Raw genomic sequence first — 18,785 nt, forward strand, 5'->3', positions numbered from 1 at the left:
ATGAATTAGCATGTTACTAGCATGATTTTAGCATAAATTAGCACGATTAAAGCATGAATTAGCAGGTTGTTAGCATGATTCTAGCATGAATTAGCATGTTACTAGCATGATTCTAGCATGAATTATCATGTTGTTAGCATGATTCTAGCATGAATTAGCATGTTGTTAGCATGATTCTAGCATGAATTTGCATAATGTTAGCATGATTCTAGCATGAATTAGCATGTTGTTAGCATGATTCTAGCATGAATTAGCATAATGTTAGCAAGATTCTAGCATGAATTAGCATGTTGTTAGCATGATTCTAGCATGAATTAGCATGTTGTTAGCATGATTCTAGCATGATTTAGCATGTTGTTAGCATGATTCTAGCATGATTTAGCATGTTGTTAGCATAATTCTAGCATGAATTAGCATGTTACTAGCATGATTCTAGTATGAATTAGCATGTTACTAGCATGATTCTAGCATGATATAGCATGTTACTAGCATGATTCTAGCATGAATTAGCATGTACCTAGCATGATTTTAACATGAATTAGCATGTTACTAGCATGATTTTAGCATGAATTAGCACGATTCAAGCATGAATTAGCAGGTTGTTAGCATGATTCTAGCATGAATTAGCATGTTACTAGCATGATTCTAGCATGAATTATCATGTTGTTAGCATGATTCTAGCATGAATTAGTATGTTACTAGCATCATAAAAGTATGAAAAGATATATATATAGATAGATAGATAGATAGATAGATAGATAGATAGATAGATAGATAGATAGATAGATAGATTAGCATGGTATTAGCATGATTCTAACGTGAAATAGCATGTTGTTAGCATGATTCTAGCATGAATTAGCATGTTACTAGCATGATTTTAGCATGAATTAGCATGTTGTTAGCATGATTCTAGCATGAATTAGCATGTTGTTAGCATGATTCTAGCATGATTTAGCATGTTGTTAGCATGATTCTAGCATGATTTAGCATGTTGTTGGCACGATTCTAGCATGAATTAGCATGTTACTAGCATGATTCTAGCATGAATTAGCATGTTGTTAGCATAATTCTAGCATGAATTAGCATGTTACTAGCATGATTCTAGTATGAATTAGCATGTTACTAGTACAATTCTAGCATGAATTAGCATGTTACTAGCATGATTCTAGCATGAATTAGCATGTACCTAGCATGATTTTAAAATGAATTAGCATGTTACTAGCATGATTTTAGCATGAATTAGCACGATTCTAGCATGAATTAGCATGTTGTTAGCACGATTCTAGCATGAATTAGCATTTGACTAGCATGATTCTAGCATGAATCAGCATGTGACTAGCATGATTCTAGCATGAATTAGCATGTTGTTAGCCTGATTCTAGCATGAATTAGCATGTTCCTAGCATGATTCTAGCATGAATTAGCATAATGTTAGCATGATTCTAACATGAATTAGCATGCTACTAGCATGATTCTAGCACAAATTAGCATGTTGTTAGCATGATTCTAACATGAATTAGCATGTTACTAGCATGATTCTAGCATGAATTAGCATGTTGTTAGCATGATTCTAGCATGAATTAGCATGTTGTTAGCATGATTCTAGTATGAATTAGCATGTGACTGGCATGATTCTAGCATGAATTAGCATGTGACTAGCATGATTCTAGCATGAATTAGCATGTGACTAGCATGATTCTAGCATGAATTAGCATGTGACTAGCATGATTCTAGCATGATTTAGCATGTAACTAGCATGATTCTAGCATGAATTAGCATGCTGTTAGCATGATGGATAGATAGATAGATAGATAGATAGATAGATAGATAGATAGATAGATAGATAGATAGATAGATAGATAGATAGATAGATAGAGGTAGATAGATAGATAGATAGATAGATAGATAGAGGTAGATAGATAGATAGATAGATAGATAGATAGATAGATAGATAGATAGATAGATAGATAGAGGTAGATAGATAGATAGATAGATAGATAGATAGATAGATAGATAGATAGATAGATAGATAGATAGATAGATAGATAGATAGATAGATAGATAGTTAGAGATAGATAGAGGTAGATAGATAGATAGATAGATAGATAGATAGATAGATAGATAGATAGATAGATAGAGGTAGATAGATAGATAGATAGATAGATAGATAGATAGATAGATAGATAGATAGATAGATAGAGTGCGAGCATGAGTCAAACAAGCCAACCCCCGCCTCTCTACGATGTTCTGATGCTGAGATATAGCTGCTGTTATATCGTTGCTAGGTTAGTCTGTTTTGTTGCTATGGAGTTGATTGACAGCTTAGACTGATGATGTATCAAAGCTTCTTGCCAGTATGAACAGTTAAAAACAACCCCCATGTCTCTATCACACTGCAGCATGACAGTATCAGTCTGAACCTCTTTAATGGCAGTCTATGGGACAGTTGCTAGGGTGCAGTATCTGGTTGTTAGGGTGTGGCTGGAAGGTTAAAAGGCCATCAGTGATTGGCTGCTGGCTAGACTGAGTTAAATGAGCCTAGCCATTAGTCTGTAGGACAGTCTGATGCAGAGTTATGAGCTCACAAAGTTTGATCCCATGTTAAGTCAATGAGAGTCTTTTGCAATGGAAGTCTATGGGACGGTTTCTAGGGTCCAAAAGTGGTTGCTAGGGCGTGGCCAGAAAGTTTAAAGGTGATCAGTCATTGGCAGTTTGATAGTCTGAGTTAAATGAGCCCAGTTAGAAGTCTGTGTGACATTCTGATGCGGAGTTATGAGGTCACAAAGTTTGATCCAATGTTACGTCTATGGGATTTTTCCGACGGTCCCGGGACGTTTTTCGGGAAACCGAAAGTCGGATCAGTCGGAAAGGATATAGCAACTCGAGTCAGAATAGTTCGGAGGTCTGACCCGAGTTTGATGGTCATAGCTTGAAAGGTCTAGGTGGAGATAGAGTTTAATTTTTAGTCTCAGAAGAAGAATAATAATATAAATAATAATAATAATAATAACTAGATTCTTAAAGTTTGAGAACAAACTTTGAGGCTGGCTTGTGAAAGCCTGACGGTAATAGTTTATTTAGTTTAAACAATTTTTAAAACTATGAAAAGATAGATAGATAGATAGATAGATAGATAGATAGATAGATAGATAGATAGATAGATAGATAGATAGATAGATTAGCATGTTATTAGCATGATTCTAGCATGAATTAGCATGTTTTTAACATGATTCTAGCATGAATTAGCATGTTACTAGCATGATTTTAGCGTAAATTAGCATGTTACTAGCATGATTTTAGGATGAATTAGCATGATTCTAACATGAATTAGCATGTTGTTAGCATGATTCTAGCATGAATTAGCATGTTGTTAGCACGATTCTAGCATTAATTAGCATGTTACTAGCATGATTCTAGCATGAATTAGCATGTTGTTAGCATGATTCTAGCATGAATTAGCATGCTACTAGCATGATTCTAGCATGAATTAGCATCTTGTTAGCATGATTCTAGCATGAATTAGCAAGTTGTTAGAATGATTCTAGCATGAATTAGCATGTTACTAGCATGATTTTAGCATGAATTAGCATGTTACTAGCATGATTCTAGCATAAATTAGCATGTTACTAGCATTATTCTAGCATGAATTAGCATGTTACTAGCATGATTCTAGCATGAATTAGCATGTTGTTAGCATGATTCTAGCATGAATTAGCATGTTACTAGCATGATTTTAACATGAATTAGCATGTTACTAGCATGATTCTAGCATAAATTAGCATGTTGTTAGCATGATTCTAGCATGAATTAGCATGCTACTAGCATGATTCTAGCATGAATTAGCATGTTGTTAGCATGATTCTAGCATGAATTAGCATGTTACTAGCATGATTCTAGCATAAATTAGCATGTTACTAGCATTATTCTAGCATGAATTAGCATGTTACTAGCATGATTCTAGCATGAATTAGCATGTTGTTAGCATGATTCTAGCATGAATTAGCATGTTACTAGCATGATTCTAGCATGAATTAGCATGTTGTTAGCATGATTCTAGCATGAATTAGCATGTTACTAGCATGATTTTAGCATGAATTAGCATGTTACTAGCATGATTCTAGCATAAATTAGCATGTTGTTAGCATGATTCTAGCATGAATTAGCATGCTACTAGCATGATTCTAGCATGAATTAGCATGAATTAGCATGTTGTTAGCATGATTCTAGCATGAATTAGCATGTTACTAGCATGATTTTAGCATGACTTAGCATGTTACTAGCATGATTCTAGCATAAATTAGCATGTTACTAGCATTATTCTAGCATGAATTAGCATGTTACTAGCATGATTCTAGCATGAATTAGCATGTTGTTAGCATGATTCTAGCATGAATTAGCATGTTACTAGCATGATTCTAGCATGAATTAGCATTTTGTTAGCATGATTCTAGCATGAATTAGCATGTTACTAGCATGATTCTAGCATGAATTAGCATGTTGTTAGCATGATTCTAACATCAATTTGAATGTTACTAGCATGATTCTAGCATGAATTAGCATGTGAATAGCATGATACTAGCATGAATTAGCATATTGTTAGCATGATAGATCGATAGATAGATAGATAGATAGATAGATAGATAGATAGATAGATAGAAAGAGGTAGATAGATAGATAGATAGATAGATAGATAGATAGATAGATAGATAGATAGATAGATAGATAGATAGATAGATAGATAGATAGATAGATAGATAGATAGATAGATACAGACAGACAGACAGACAGACAGACAGATAGATAGATAGATAGATAGATAGATAGATAGATAGATAGATAGATAGAAAGATGTAGATAGATAGATAGATAGATAGATAGATAGATAGATAGATAGATAGATAGATAGATAGATAGATAGATGGTGTATGAGCATGAGTCAAACAAGCCAACCCCCGCCTCTCTACGATGTTCTGATGCTGAGATATAGCTGGTGTCATATCGTTGCTAGGTTAGTCTGTTTTGTTGCTATGGAGTTGATTGACAGCTTAGACTGATGATGTATCAAAGCTTCTTGCCAGTATGAACAGTTAAAAACAATCCCCATGTCTCTATCACACTGCAGCATGACAATATCAGTCTGAACCTCTTTAATGGCAGTCTATGGGACAGTTGCTAGGGTGCAGTATCTGGTTGTTAGGGTGTGGCTAGAAAGTTAAAAGGCCATCAGTGATTGGCTGCTGGCTAGACTGAGTTAAATGAGCTCAGCCATTAGTCTGTAGGACAGTTTGATGCAGAGTTATGAGCTCACAAAGTTTGATCCAATGTAAAGTCAATGAGAGTCTTTTGCAATGGAAGTCTATGGGACGGTTTCTAGGGTCCAAAAGTGGTTGCTAGGGCGTGGCCAGAAAGTTTAAAGGTGATCAGTCATTGGCAGATTGATGGTCTGAGTTAAATGAGCCTAGTTAGAAGTCTGTGTGACATTCTGACGCGGAGTTATGAGGTCGCAAAGTTTGATCCAATGTTACGTCTATGGGATTTTTCCGACGGTCCCGGGACGTTTTTCGGAAAACCGAAAGTCGGATCAGTCGGAAAAGATATAGCAACTCGAGTCAGAATAGTTCGGAGGTCTGACCCAAGTTTGATGGTCATAGCTTGAAAGGCCTAGGACGAGATAGAGTTTAATTTTTAGTCTCAGAAGAAGAATAACTAGATTCTTAAAGTTTGAGAACAAACTTTGAGGCTGGCTTGTGAAAGCCTGACGGTAATAGTTAATTTAGTTTAAACAGTTTTTAAAAGTATGAAAAGATTGATAGATAGATAGATAGATAGATAGATAGATAGATAGATAGATAGATAGATATAGATAGATAGATAGATAGATAGATAGATAGATAGATAGATAGATAGATAGATAGATAGATAGATAGATAGATAGATAGATTAGCATGGTATTAGCATGATTCTAACGTGAATTAGCATGTTGTTAGCATGATTCTAGCGTGAATTACCAAGTTGTTAGCATGATTTTAGCATGAATTAGCATGTTGTTAGCATGATTCTAGCATAAATTAGCATGTTGCTAGCACAATTATAGCATGAATTAGCATGTTACTAGCATGATTTTAGCATAAATTAGAATATTGTTAGCATGATTTTAGCATGAATTAGCATGTTGTTAGCATGATTCTAGCATGAATTGGCATGTTACTAGCATGATTCTAGCATGAATTAGCAAGTTACTAGCACGTTTCTAGCATGAATTAGCATGTTGTTAGCACGATTCTAGCATGAATTAGCATGTTGTTAGCACGATTCTAGCATGACTTACCATGTTACTAGCACGATTCTAGCATGAATTAGCATGTTACTAGCACGATTCTAGCATGAATTAGCATGTTGTTAGCACGATTATAGCATGAATTAGTATGTTACTAGCATGATTCTAGCATGAATTAGCATGTTACTAGCACGATTCTAGCATGAATTAGCATGTTGTTAGCACGATTCTAGCATGAATTAGCATGTTACTAGCATGATTCTAGCATGAATTAGCATGTTACTAGCATAATTTTAGCATTAATTAGCATGATTCTAGCATGAATTAGCATGTTGTTAGCATGATTTTAGCATGATTTAGCATGTTACTAGCATGATTCTAGCATGAATTAGCATGTTACTAGCATGATTCTAGCATGAATTAGCATGTAACTAGCATGATTCTAGCATAAATTAGCATGTTGTTAGCACGATTCTAGCATGAATTAGCATGTTACTAGCATGATTCTAGCATGAATTAGCATGTTACTAACACGATTCTATCATGAATTAGCATGTTGTTAGCATGATTCTAGCATAAATTAGCATGTTACTAGCATGATTTTAGCATGAATTAGCATGTTGTTAGCATGATTCTAGCATGAATTAACATGTTACTAGCATGATTCTAGCATGAATTAGCATGTTGTTAGCATGATTCTAGCATGAATTAGCATGTTGTTAGCATGATTCTAGCATGAATTAGCATGTTACTAGCATGATTCTACCATGAATTAGCATGTAACTAGCATGATTCTAGCATGAATTAGCATGTTCTTAGCATGATGGATAGATAGATAGATAGATAGATAGATAGATAGATAGATAGATAGATAGATAGATAGATAGATAGATAGATAGATAGATAGATAGATAGATAGATAGATAGATAGTTAGATAGATAGATAGATAGATATAGGTAGGTAGATAGATATATAGATAGATAGATAGATAGATAGATAGATAGATAGATAGATAGATAGATAGATAGATAGATAGATAGATAGATAGATAGATAGATAGATAGATAGATAGATATAGGTAGGTAGATAGATAGATAGATAGATAGATAGATAGATAGATAGATAGATAGATAGATAGATAGATAGATAGATAGATAGATAGATAGATAGATAGATATAGGTAGATAGATAGATAGATAGATAGATAGATAGATAGATAGATAGATAGATAGATAGATAGATATAGGTAGATAGATAGATAGATAGATAGATAGATAGATAGATAGATAGATAGATAGAGGTAGATAGATAGATAGATAGATAGATAGATAGATAGATAGATAGATAGATAGATAGATAGATAGATAGATAGATAGATAGATAGATATAGGTAGATAGATCGATAGATAGATAGATAGAGGTAGATAGATAGATGGATAGATAGATAGATAGATAGATAGATAGATAGATAGATAGATAGATAGATAGATAGATAGAGATAGATAGATAGATAGATAGATAGATAGATAGATAGATAGATAGATAGATAGATAGATAGATATAGGTAGATAGATGGATAGATAGATAGATATAGATAGATAGATAGATAGATAGATAGATAGATAGATAGATAGATAGATAGATAGATAGATAGATAGATAGATAGATAGATAGATAGATAGATAGATAGATAGATAGATGGTGTAAGAGCATGAGTCAAACAAGCCAACCCCCGCCTCTCTACGATGTTCTGATGCTGAGATATAGCTGGTGCCATATCGTTGCTAGGTTAGTCTGTTTTGTTGCTATGGAGTTGATTGACAGCTTAGACTGATGATGTATCAAAGCTTCTTGCCAGTATGAACAGTTAAAAACAACCCCCATGTCTCTATCACAGTGCAGCATGACAATATCAGTCTGAACCTCTTTAATTGCAGTCTATGGGACAGTTGCTAGGGTGCAGTATCTAGTTGTTAGGGTGTGGCTAGAAAGTTAAAAGGCCATCGGTGATTGGCTGCTGGCTAGACTGAGTTAAATGAGCTCAGCCATTAGTCTGTAGGACAGTCTGATGCAGAGTTATGAGCTCACAAAGTTTGATCCCATGTAAAGTCAATGAGAGTCTTTTGCAATGGAAGTCTATGGGACGGTTTCTAGGGTCCAAAAGTGGTTGCTAGGGCGTGGCCAGAAAGTTTAAAGGTGGTCAGTCATTGGCAGTTTGATAGTCTGAGTTAAATGAGCCCAGTTAGAAGTCTGTGTGACATTCTGATGCGGAGTTATGAGGTCACAAAGTTTGATCCAATGTTAAGTCTATGGGATTTTTCCGACGGTCCCGGGACGTTTTTCGGAAAACCGAAAGTCGGATCAGTCGGAAAAGATATAGCAACTCGAGTCAGAATAGTTCGGAGGTCTGACCCGAGTTTGATGGTCATAGCTTGAAAGGCCTAGGACGAGATAGAGTTTAATTTTTAGTCTCAGAAGAAGAATAATAATATTAACTAGATTCTTAAAGTTTGAGAACAAACTTTGAGGCTGGCTTGTGAAAGCCTGACGGTAATAGTTTATTTAAACAGTTTTAAAAAGTATGAAAAGATAGATAGATAGATAGATAGATAGATAGATAGATAGATAGATAGATAGATAGATAGATAGATAGATAGATAGATAGATAGATAGATAGATAGATAGATGTTGTTAGCATGATTCTAGCATGAATTAGCATAATGTTAGCATGATTCTAGCATAAATTTGCATGTTGTTAGCACGATTCTAGCATGAATTAGCATGTTGTTAGCATGATTCTAGCATGATTTAGCATGTTGTTAGCATGATTCTAGCATGATTTAGCATGTTGTTAGCATAATTCTAGCATGAATTAGCATGTTACTAGCATGATTCTAGTATGAATTAGCATGTTACTAGCATGATTCTAGCATGATATAGCATGTTACTAGCATGATTCTAGCATGAATTAGCATGTACCTAGCATGATTTTAACATGAATTAGCATGTTACTAGCATGATTTTAGCATGAATTAGCACGATTCTAGCATGAATTAGCAGGTTGTTAGCATGATTCTAGCATGAATTAGCATGTTACTAGCATGATTCTAGCATGAATTATCATGTTGTTAGCATGATTCTAGCATGAATTAGTATGTTACTAGCATGATTCTAGCATGAATTAGCATGTTACTGACATGATTCTAGCATAAATTAGCATGTTGTTAGCACGATTCTAGCATGAATTAGCATTTGACTAGCATGATTCTAGCATGAATTAGCGTGTGACTAGCATGATTCTAGCATGAATTAGCATGTTGTTAGCATGATTCTAGCATGAATTAGCATGTTACTAGCATGATTCTAGCATGAATTAGCATGTTGTTAGCATGATTCTAACATGAATTAGCATGCTACTAGCATGATTCTTACATGAATTAGCATGTTGTTAGCATGATTCTAGCATGAATTAGCATGTGACTAGCATGATTCTAGCATGAATTAGCATGTTGTTAGCATGATTCTAGTATGAATTAGCATGTGACTGGCATGATTCTAGCATGAATTAGCATGTGACTAGCATGATTCTAGCATGAATTAGCATGTAACTAGCATGATTCTAGCATGAATTAGCATGTGACTAGCATGATTCTAGCATGAATTAGCATGTAACTAGCATGATTCTAGCATGAATTAGCATGTTGTTAGCATGATGGATAGATAGATAGAGGTAGATAGATAGATAGATAGATAGATAGATAGATTGATAGATAGATAGATAGATAGATAGATAGAGGTAGATAGATAGAGGTAGATAGATAGATAGAGGTAGATAGATAGATAGATAGATAGATAGATAGATAGATAGATAGATAGATAGATAGATAGATAGTTAGATAGTTAGAGATAGATAGATAGATAGATAGATAGATAGATAGATAGATAGATAGATAGATAGATAGATAGATAGATAGATAGTTAGAGATAGATAAATAGATAGATAGATAGATAGATAGATAGATAGATAGATAGATAGATAGATAGATAGATAGATAGATAGATAGATAGATAGTTAGAGATAGATAAATAGATAGATAGATAGATAGATAGATAGATAGATAGATAGAGGTAGATAGATAGATAGATAGATAGATAGATAGATAGATAGATAGATAGATAGATAGATAGATAGATAGATAGGTAGAGGTAGATAGATAGATGGTGTGCGAGCCTGATTCAAACAAGCCAACCCCCGCCTCTCTACGATGTTCTGATGCTGAGATATAGCTGGTGTCATATCGTTGCTAGGTTAGTCTGTTTTGTTGCTATGGAGTTGATTGACAGCTTAGACTGACGATGTATCAAAGCTTCTTGCCAGTATGAACAGTTAAAAACAACCCCCATGTCTCTATCACACTGCAGCATGACAATATCAGTCTGAACCTCTTTAATGGCAGTCTATGGGACAGTTGCTAGGGTGCAGTATCTGGTTGTTAGGGTGTGGCTAGAAAGTTAAAAGGCCATCAGTGATTGGCTGCTGGCTAGACTGAGTTAAATGAGCTCAATCATTAGTCTGTAGGACAGTCTGATGCAGAGTTATGAGCTCACAAAGTTTGATCCCATGCAAAGTCAATGAGAGTATTTTGCAATGGAAGTCTATGGGACGGTTTCTAGGGTCCAAAAGTGGTTGCTAGGGCGTGGCCAGAAAGTTTAAAGGTGATCAGTCATTGGCAGTTTGATAGTCTGAGTTAAATGAGCCCAGTTAGAAGTCTGTGTGACTTTCTGATGCGGAGTTATGAGGTCACAAAGTTTGATCCAATGTTACGTCTATGGGATTTTTCCGACGGTCCCGGGACGTTTTTCGGAAAACCGAAAGTCGGATCAGTCGGAAAGGATATAGCAACTCGAGTCAGAATAGTTCGGAGGTCTGACCCGAGTTTGATGGTCATAGCTTGAAAGGCCTAGGACGAGATAGAGTTTAATTTTTAGTCTCAGAAGAAGAATAATATAGAATAATAATAATAATAAGTTTAATAGGATAACAGTAGTCTGGCTTGCTACACAAGCCAGCCTAATAATAATAATAAGTTTAATAGGATAACAGTAGTCTGGCTTGCTACACAAGCCAGCCTAATAAGTTTAATAGGATAACAGTAGTCTGGCTTGCTACACAAGCCAGCCTAATAATAAGTTTAATAGGATAACAGTAGTCTGGCTTGCTACACAAGCCAGCCTAATGAATGCATAATAATCATGATAAGCATGAAACCGTGCTTATTCCACAGACCATTATCGTACAACCAAAATCTATAATCAATGCATCCTTAGTCTTGAATATTAATGAGCTCTAATCTGATGTTCACACAGAAACACATCGCGCTGCGATGCTACAAATGACGATGTAAAACAATCATATTTCAATTGTCAAAAAATATTAAGGTATTAAATATTAAATATTAAAAAAATATTTAAAAAATATTTAAAAATTGTTATTAATGTAGGCTAGATTATGATTATTCTCAGCAAAAGGGACAAACGGAAATGTACTTGTATTTTAAGTTTTTAACGTATATAAAAAAGAGGCAGGAAGTTTAGAAATTGAGCAGTTTACATGTGTCTGTTGCCTCTTTACAAACATGTTGCAAATGTCACAACACACACGTTAAACTAACACAATATACATTTAAGCAGACCTTATGCCTCTTCAGAGAGGCATTAAATAAACTTATAATCCACATATCATGCTCTTGTGTTCTGATAAGCTTTAAACAGCTGAGAGGCTTCATGGTCATACAAGGCTGACTAATTAATCTCCTTAAAGTCTTTCCCATTTACATAGTGAGTATAATAGAGGCTAAGATAAACTTAAAAATAAGGAGAAAATTATTATTGTTGTAATACCACATAAATATCAGTAGAATGTTTCCTACGTTGCGGCCAATCAAACACAGCCTGGGGCATGTATTTTCAATGATCGCCAGAGTCTGTATATTGTTCTGATTGGCCTGTTTCCCCCCAGGATTTTACACATTAGATCTAGATTTTTATGCACATTTAACACAGATTTTTTTTTAATTAGCAGTAGTACTAAAGCTCTGGAGTAGCACTGACCCTGATATCCTGCGGTTGATGTTGTACTGTTCACATATGTCAGAGGCCAGCAGGGTGAGTTGGGGTCCAACCAAGCTGTCTAATTTCTCACAAAACTCCCGATTCAAATCCACCGAGGCTATTAACACAGAGAGAAGGAAAGTTTAAGAAATGCTTAACATTTGGCTGATACAGTCTTTAAAGTAACAGCCCAAAGTAAAACTCAGATGTCTCTGTTTTAAGGCTGCACAATATATTGTTTCAGCATTGATATCGCAATGTGAGCATCCGCAATAATCACATAGCTGGAGTTACAATGTTGAATCTGGATTACTGTTGACCAGGAGCCACAAAACACATGACTGCTAAGATTAACCACAGTAAAGGGAAAGTTTACCATTTGCATGTGTTTTTAAGGCCGGTGACGGAGCATTTCAAGATTTAATTGCATTAAATTATCTATACAAAGAAGATGATGTGTTAATGTGATGTGATAGTGTTCATTTACATGTACAAAAATGTGTTTCTTAGAATTGTTTCATAAGCATATAGCTGCATTATTTTGCGTCCCACACTGGCAGATTATTTAGCTTGTTTTAAGTAAAATCTCACTTTATTTTGACCTATTATTTCTAAAAGTGAAAAGAAAAATCTTTATATTTTCAATATTTTTTCATGAGACACAAGGCAATCCCAAGTAATTTACATTGTGATTACTAAATTTCTGTACCTAAATACTTGTAGACTCACTAGAATAAGTCAAGTAGAGAATTCAAACCATCTGGTGAAACTGTATTCATATCACAATAATTAATGTCAGATTTTTTCAATATCGTGCAGCCCTATTGTGTTCCATAATGATTTGTACACTGTCCTTATATATAAGTGTATATATATATATACATATATACACACACATATATATATATATATATATATATATATATATATATATATATATATATATATATATATATATATATATATATATATATATATATATATATATATATATATATATATATATATATCCAAACCTTAACTTGCCTAAACTTGAGCAAAAATTGCTTGACATGGGAAAAAACAGAAACTTACCATTTATCATGAAGCATACAGCTGCACTCATTGCCTGAAAAAAAAAAAAAAGTTAAATATGAAAAAGTCAAATATGAATTTAACGCATATCATAATTTTCATTTAATTCCTTGCCAGCAACAAAGGCTATTTCATCACAAAAAAACTATTTATTAAATACAATAAAATAGCAGAAGTAGGAAGCAAGATAAATTAGATAAGATTCATAATGTCAATCTAATGATATAAATTCAAAAATTTCTTCTGGTAAAACTGCTGAATATCCGAGTTTACTTAATTAAAAATTCTTCTGCAGTCAGTCCAAATTCAGCACAGTACCTTTTTGTTACACAGGGTTATTTCTCTTCTTTTATGAAATATTGAACATTATTATTGGATTGTTAAAAGCATTTGAATTAATTGTTTAAGCAAAATATGCATCTCGTTTGAGATGCAAGTTTGTCCATTGTAAAATAATATGTATATGTGTGTGTGTGTGTGTGTGTGTGTGTGTGCAGTCGTATGTGAAAATGCATGTTAATGAACATAATATATACAAGTGAAATTATAACAACAAAACTTATTTACATCCTTACATAAATGATTGCAAGAAGTTAACTCATTAAAATGCATGAATAATTTAATTCAGTCATTCCTTCAGCTTAGTCCCTTTATTCATCAGGGGTCACCACAGCGGAATGAACCGCCAACTTATCTAGCATATTTTTTACAAAGCGGATGCCCTTCCAGCTGCAACCCAGTACAAAGAAACATCCATACACACTCATTCACACATAAACCTGTACACTATGGCCAATTTAGTTTAATCAATACACCTATAGCGCATGTCTTTGGACTGTGGGGGAAACCGAAGCACCTGGGGAAACATGCACAAACACAAGGAGAACATGCAAACTCCACACAAAAATGCAAACGGACCCACCAGGGACTTGAACCAGTGACCTTCTTACTGTGAGGTGACAGTGCTAAACATTGAGCCACCATGTCGTCCATAAATAATTTATTATTGATAATTTTAAAAATATTTTAGGACTATTGTAGCTTATGAAGAAAATGAAATTATGTTTTCATTTTAATGTAATTTTTTAGAAATTTTGTTGCACATTTTTGCCTTTTATTTTAAATGTCACATTTTAGTTATATTTAAATGCCATATTTAAACTAAAGGTGATGCAGTGGCGCAATAGGTAGTGCTGTCGCCTTAGAGTAAGAAGGTCGCTGGGTCGCTGGTTGGGGTTTCTATGTGGAGTTTGCATGTTCTCTCTGCGTTTGCGTGGGTTTCCTCCGGGTGCTCCGGTTTCCCCCACAGTCCAAAAACATGCGGTACAGGTGAATTGGGTAGGCTAAAATTGTCCGTAGTGTATGAGTGTGTGTGTGAATGAGTATGTGTGTATGTTTCCCAGAGATGGGTTGCGGCTGGAAAGGCATTCGCTACGTAAAAATGTGCTGGCATAAGTTGGTGGTTCATTCTGCTGTGGCGACCCCCTATTAATAAAGGGACTAAGCCTACAAGAAAATGAATGAATGAACTATTTAAATTAAAAACATTTTAACCGTTTAAACTATTTAATTTTTTAATAAAAAAAAACTACATTAGTGCTAAAGTACATTTACAATAAACAAAAATAAATGCATGCATTTTAAATTCTCTGTATTATTGATTTAAGGTTCTGTAGGGTATATAAAATATGTGACTTTTTAAAAGTCACTCTTAAAATTTTTTTTGTTGTGCTTTTGTCTTAAAAAATGTACATAGTTTTCTTCATAGTTTCAGTTTTTGTAACACATCGAAATGAGAATAAGTATATGGAAACATGCCAAAATTAAATAAGTTAATTAAAAATATATATATGTTTTAATTACTGTCTTTTTTCCTATTACCTTGTAAACAATCAAATGTAGCTCCTCGTAACTGTCCTCTGTGTTTACAAATATCCTGGGAAATCTGAATTTTGCCTCTGGATCTTTAAGATTTGCTGGTCCTGTTAAAAATCTGTAACATATGTTACATAAGATGTCAGTACAACTCAGAACATGTCAATTCTAATACAAATATTCACTCTTAAGGTACCCAAAATCCACATTTCAATTTCCCAACAATTCAATAATCCTTTTAATTATTATTATTATAACATCAATATAGAATTATTATTATTTTATTTAATAATAAATAATCCATAATCTATATAATAGCCTATAATTATTCAAAGCCTTCTAAATAGGTTCCAAGTTGTCATTATTGCTTTGCTTTCTATCAAGATATATCGACATAGTTATCACTAGACACTATGCTCCCTTTACCCACATGACAAAGTGAAACATATCAACAAAAATCTCTACCAATAATCAATCAGACTCTCCTTGAGTGATCACAACAGAATGATCTAGAAAATCCACTTCAATCAGTCAAATGGTTGCACAGACGGGCTGTTGTGAAGTCTGCTGGGCTCCTTGTTTTCTCTTTGCCACCAAAGCCATTAAATTACCCCTTTGCAATCTGATATTTGGCAGCGCTGGTTGATGCGTGTTGTCTTAGCGTTGCGCCTGGCTGCTTGTGTTCTTGAAGCATGGAGCTCAAGCAGACAGGCAGAAGGCCAAGAGTCTGCCGTTCAGTTCAAAGTGGGAAATATTTGGATACTTGCCTCCCATAGTGCAACAGATTCCCAGCCACCTCTGGCCTGAGGGGAGAGTCTCTTCCTGCAAGCTGTTGAATGTTTACACACACACAATGAGATCATTCACCATCACAGCTGTAGACCATGGCTTAATAGCACATCATAAAAATCAGCCACTGCATGATTTCTGCGTGATCAGTTAAATTGTGTGGCGCTCAGTGAATGGAAAAAACTGATTACATGTTATCAGGATAATGCAATCAGATAGTAGTACTTGTATTTATCTATACAATAATTTGCTTACAGTGCAGAGCGTTCAAAAATGATAAAAAAATATTTGAAGTATGTTATTCGTGATGTATTGACTCATTTTTATTAAATTTTTCATTCTTTTCAGTTTTTATGTAAAATATTTTATTGTTTATGTCTTCTTGTTCAAGGATATTTAAAATTATTTATTACATGCCTCTCTGGATTACTTGATTCTAATTAGTTGATCACAAAATTACAAGGTAATGATATTCCAAGAAAAAAAAATAAACAGCTGAAATTAATAGCATAGGCTCATCTGGGTACTTTGAATCATCTTGAATCATTTTTAATCATCTTGTTAGGGAATATATTCATATCCATATTTATATGGTTATCTTTCACATTTCTGCTTTTGACTGTTTGGAATAATACGCAGGATAGTGTGTGCTCCATTCAGCAGTTTTTGTTTCGGTCACTTTTACATTTATTTAAAGGAGTTAATAACATATTTTTACAACTCAGATCAATGTTTTGTGTCTAAGTATTTAGTTTTGTGGCCTTGTAAAAATCAGGATAATGTAGGTCGTTTTCACATAATAAAGCCCCTTCTGTCTTATGCAACAGTACTCCACTTTACATTGGGCAGCTGAAGGAAGTGCTTTATTTTGCAAGAACAACCATCTAGATCAGGGGTCACCAATCTTGGTCCTGGAAGGCCTGTGTCCCTGCAGGGTTTAGCTCCAACTTGCCTCAACAAACCTGCCTGGATGTTTCAAGTATACCTAGTAAGACCTTGATTAGCTTGTTTAGGTGTGATTGATTAGGGTTAGAGCTAAAGTCTGCAGAACACCGGCCCTCCAGGAACAAGTTTAGAGATCCCTGATCTAGATTTACATTTTCCCCTACTTAAAATTTAGGTTTGTGTTTTCTGTTAAAATAATGATTTATTCATTCATTCTCCTTCTGCTTCGTCCCTTATATATCAAGGGGTTGCCATGGTGGAACTGAATCGTCAACTATTCCGGCTTCCGTTTTACGCAGCGGCTGCCCTTCCAACCGCAACACAAAACTAAGAAGCACTCTCACATTTGCACACTCACTCATACACTGCGGCCAATTTAGTTCATCCAATTCACTTATAGCGCATGTCTTTGGATTGTAAAAACATGCATATTTTAGAAATGCCAACTGGCCCAAGCGGGACTCGAACAAGCGACTTTCTTGCTGTGAGGTGACAGTGCTAACCACTGAGCCACTTGTTAAAATAATCGATTAATCTTAGTTTTTCTATGAAAGACAAAAAATATTTAATTATTGTTTCATAAAAAGTTAATCTTATTCAAATATAAAGTCACTCAACCAGCCTCTTTACCCTTGTATTAATCCGCCCACATACAGTACATACAGTACAATATTTAACAAATATTGCAGCTGTTGGATGACATAATGTACATTTAAGGCTTTTTTGTCAAGAATGTAGTTGTTTAGTTTGCAACTATGCAGTTTATTTATAAAGATAGTGCCTATTTTATATATTTATAATTTCTGAAAGACAGCGTGTCAGCAGCCATTAGCATGTCTTTGAGCAGACCAAAGATGGTTGACATTGTCAATCCACAAGATGGCAACAGTGACCGCATAAAATGCCCTTAGAGGAGGAATAACCCAGCGTAATTTTAAACTACAGCTGATCAAATCATTATAAAACTGGTAAGTGACTTTCTAAGTTGATTTCTCACTTTTGTATGTTGTAGTGCTGTATTTATACCATAGTAATTGTAGTGTATTGAGTGAGATAGAACTCTTTGAGTTACTTTTTGGTTGGCCATCTGTTTCTTATTAGTCTCCTGTTTTCGCTACTGCACACTAGATCAGTAAACAGAAAGAAAAAAGAAATGCCCATGTGTGTAGCGTTTTTCCTTATCGCAAACAACAGCAATCTGGTAGTGATTACGCTGATTTTAATTTCAGGGTTAATTATTGTGATCTCTCGACTGCAACAGATAAATACTGGGAGAAATCTCTGTAGACTGATGGCATTTCATGCATTGATTTACCCTTATAATCTTAAAATGTGAGCAAAATCACCTGTTTTGTCATCACTTTAGACATTACAATCATTCAAATACTAGCTCTAAAGTGACATTGGAGAATTAGTAATGGCTTCTGCTGTTCTGATGTCAGCTGCAGATGTGAATGAATAACGGAAGAAAGTAGTTCTTCATACAAAAGGGTTTTTAGACTCTCTGTATTTAATTTTGTTTATTTTTCCCCAATTTTTATTTAACAGAGAGATTTTTTAAACATTTCTAAACATAATTGTTTAAATAACTCATTTCTAATAACTGATTCATTTTATCTTGTCTTGATGACAGTAAATAACATTTTACTAGAAAATTTTCAAGACACTTCTATACAGTTTAAAGTGACATTTAAGGCTTAACTAGGTTAATTA

At 34.3% G+C, this 18,785-nt stretch overlaps 1 protein-coding gene across 3 annotated transcripts in view; it reads right to left on the minus strand.

Moving 5' to 3' along the window:
• Nucleotides 1–18,785, minus strand: part of ccz1 (CCZ1 homolog, vacuolar protein trafficking and biogenesis associated) — a 56,671-nt gene that overhangs the window by 23,915 nt on the left and 13,971 nt on the right. For 2 of the 3 annotated variants that reach the window (XM_017358438.4, NM_200134.1), the window contains 4 exon segments: nt 16,106–16,167; nt 15,345–15,456; nt 13,464–13,497; nt 12,390–12,507 (listed from right to left, as the gene is read on the minus strand). In XM_017358438.4, coding sequence (XP_017213927.1) covers nt 12,390–12,507; nt 13,464–13,497; nt 15,345–15,456; nt 16,106–16,167 — 326 coding nt within the window. 3 annotated transcript variants of the gene reach the window in all.

This window comes from Danio rerio, chromosome 12 (assembly GCF_049306965.1).
Source record: "Danio rerio strain Tuebingen ecotype United States chromosome 12, GRCz12tu, whole genome shotgun sequence".
Taxonomy (NCBI): Eukaryota; Metazoa; Chordata; class Actinopteri; order Cypriniformes; family Danionidae; genus Danio; species Danio rerio.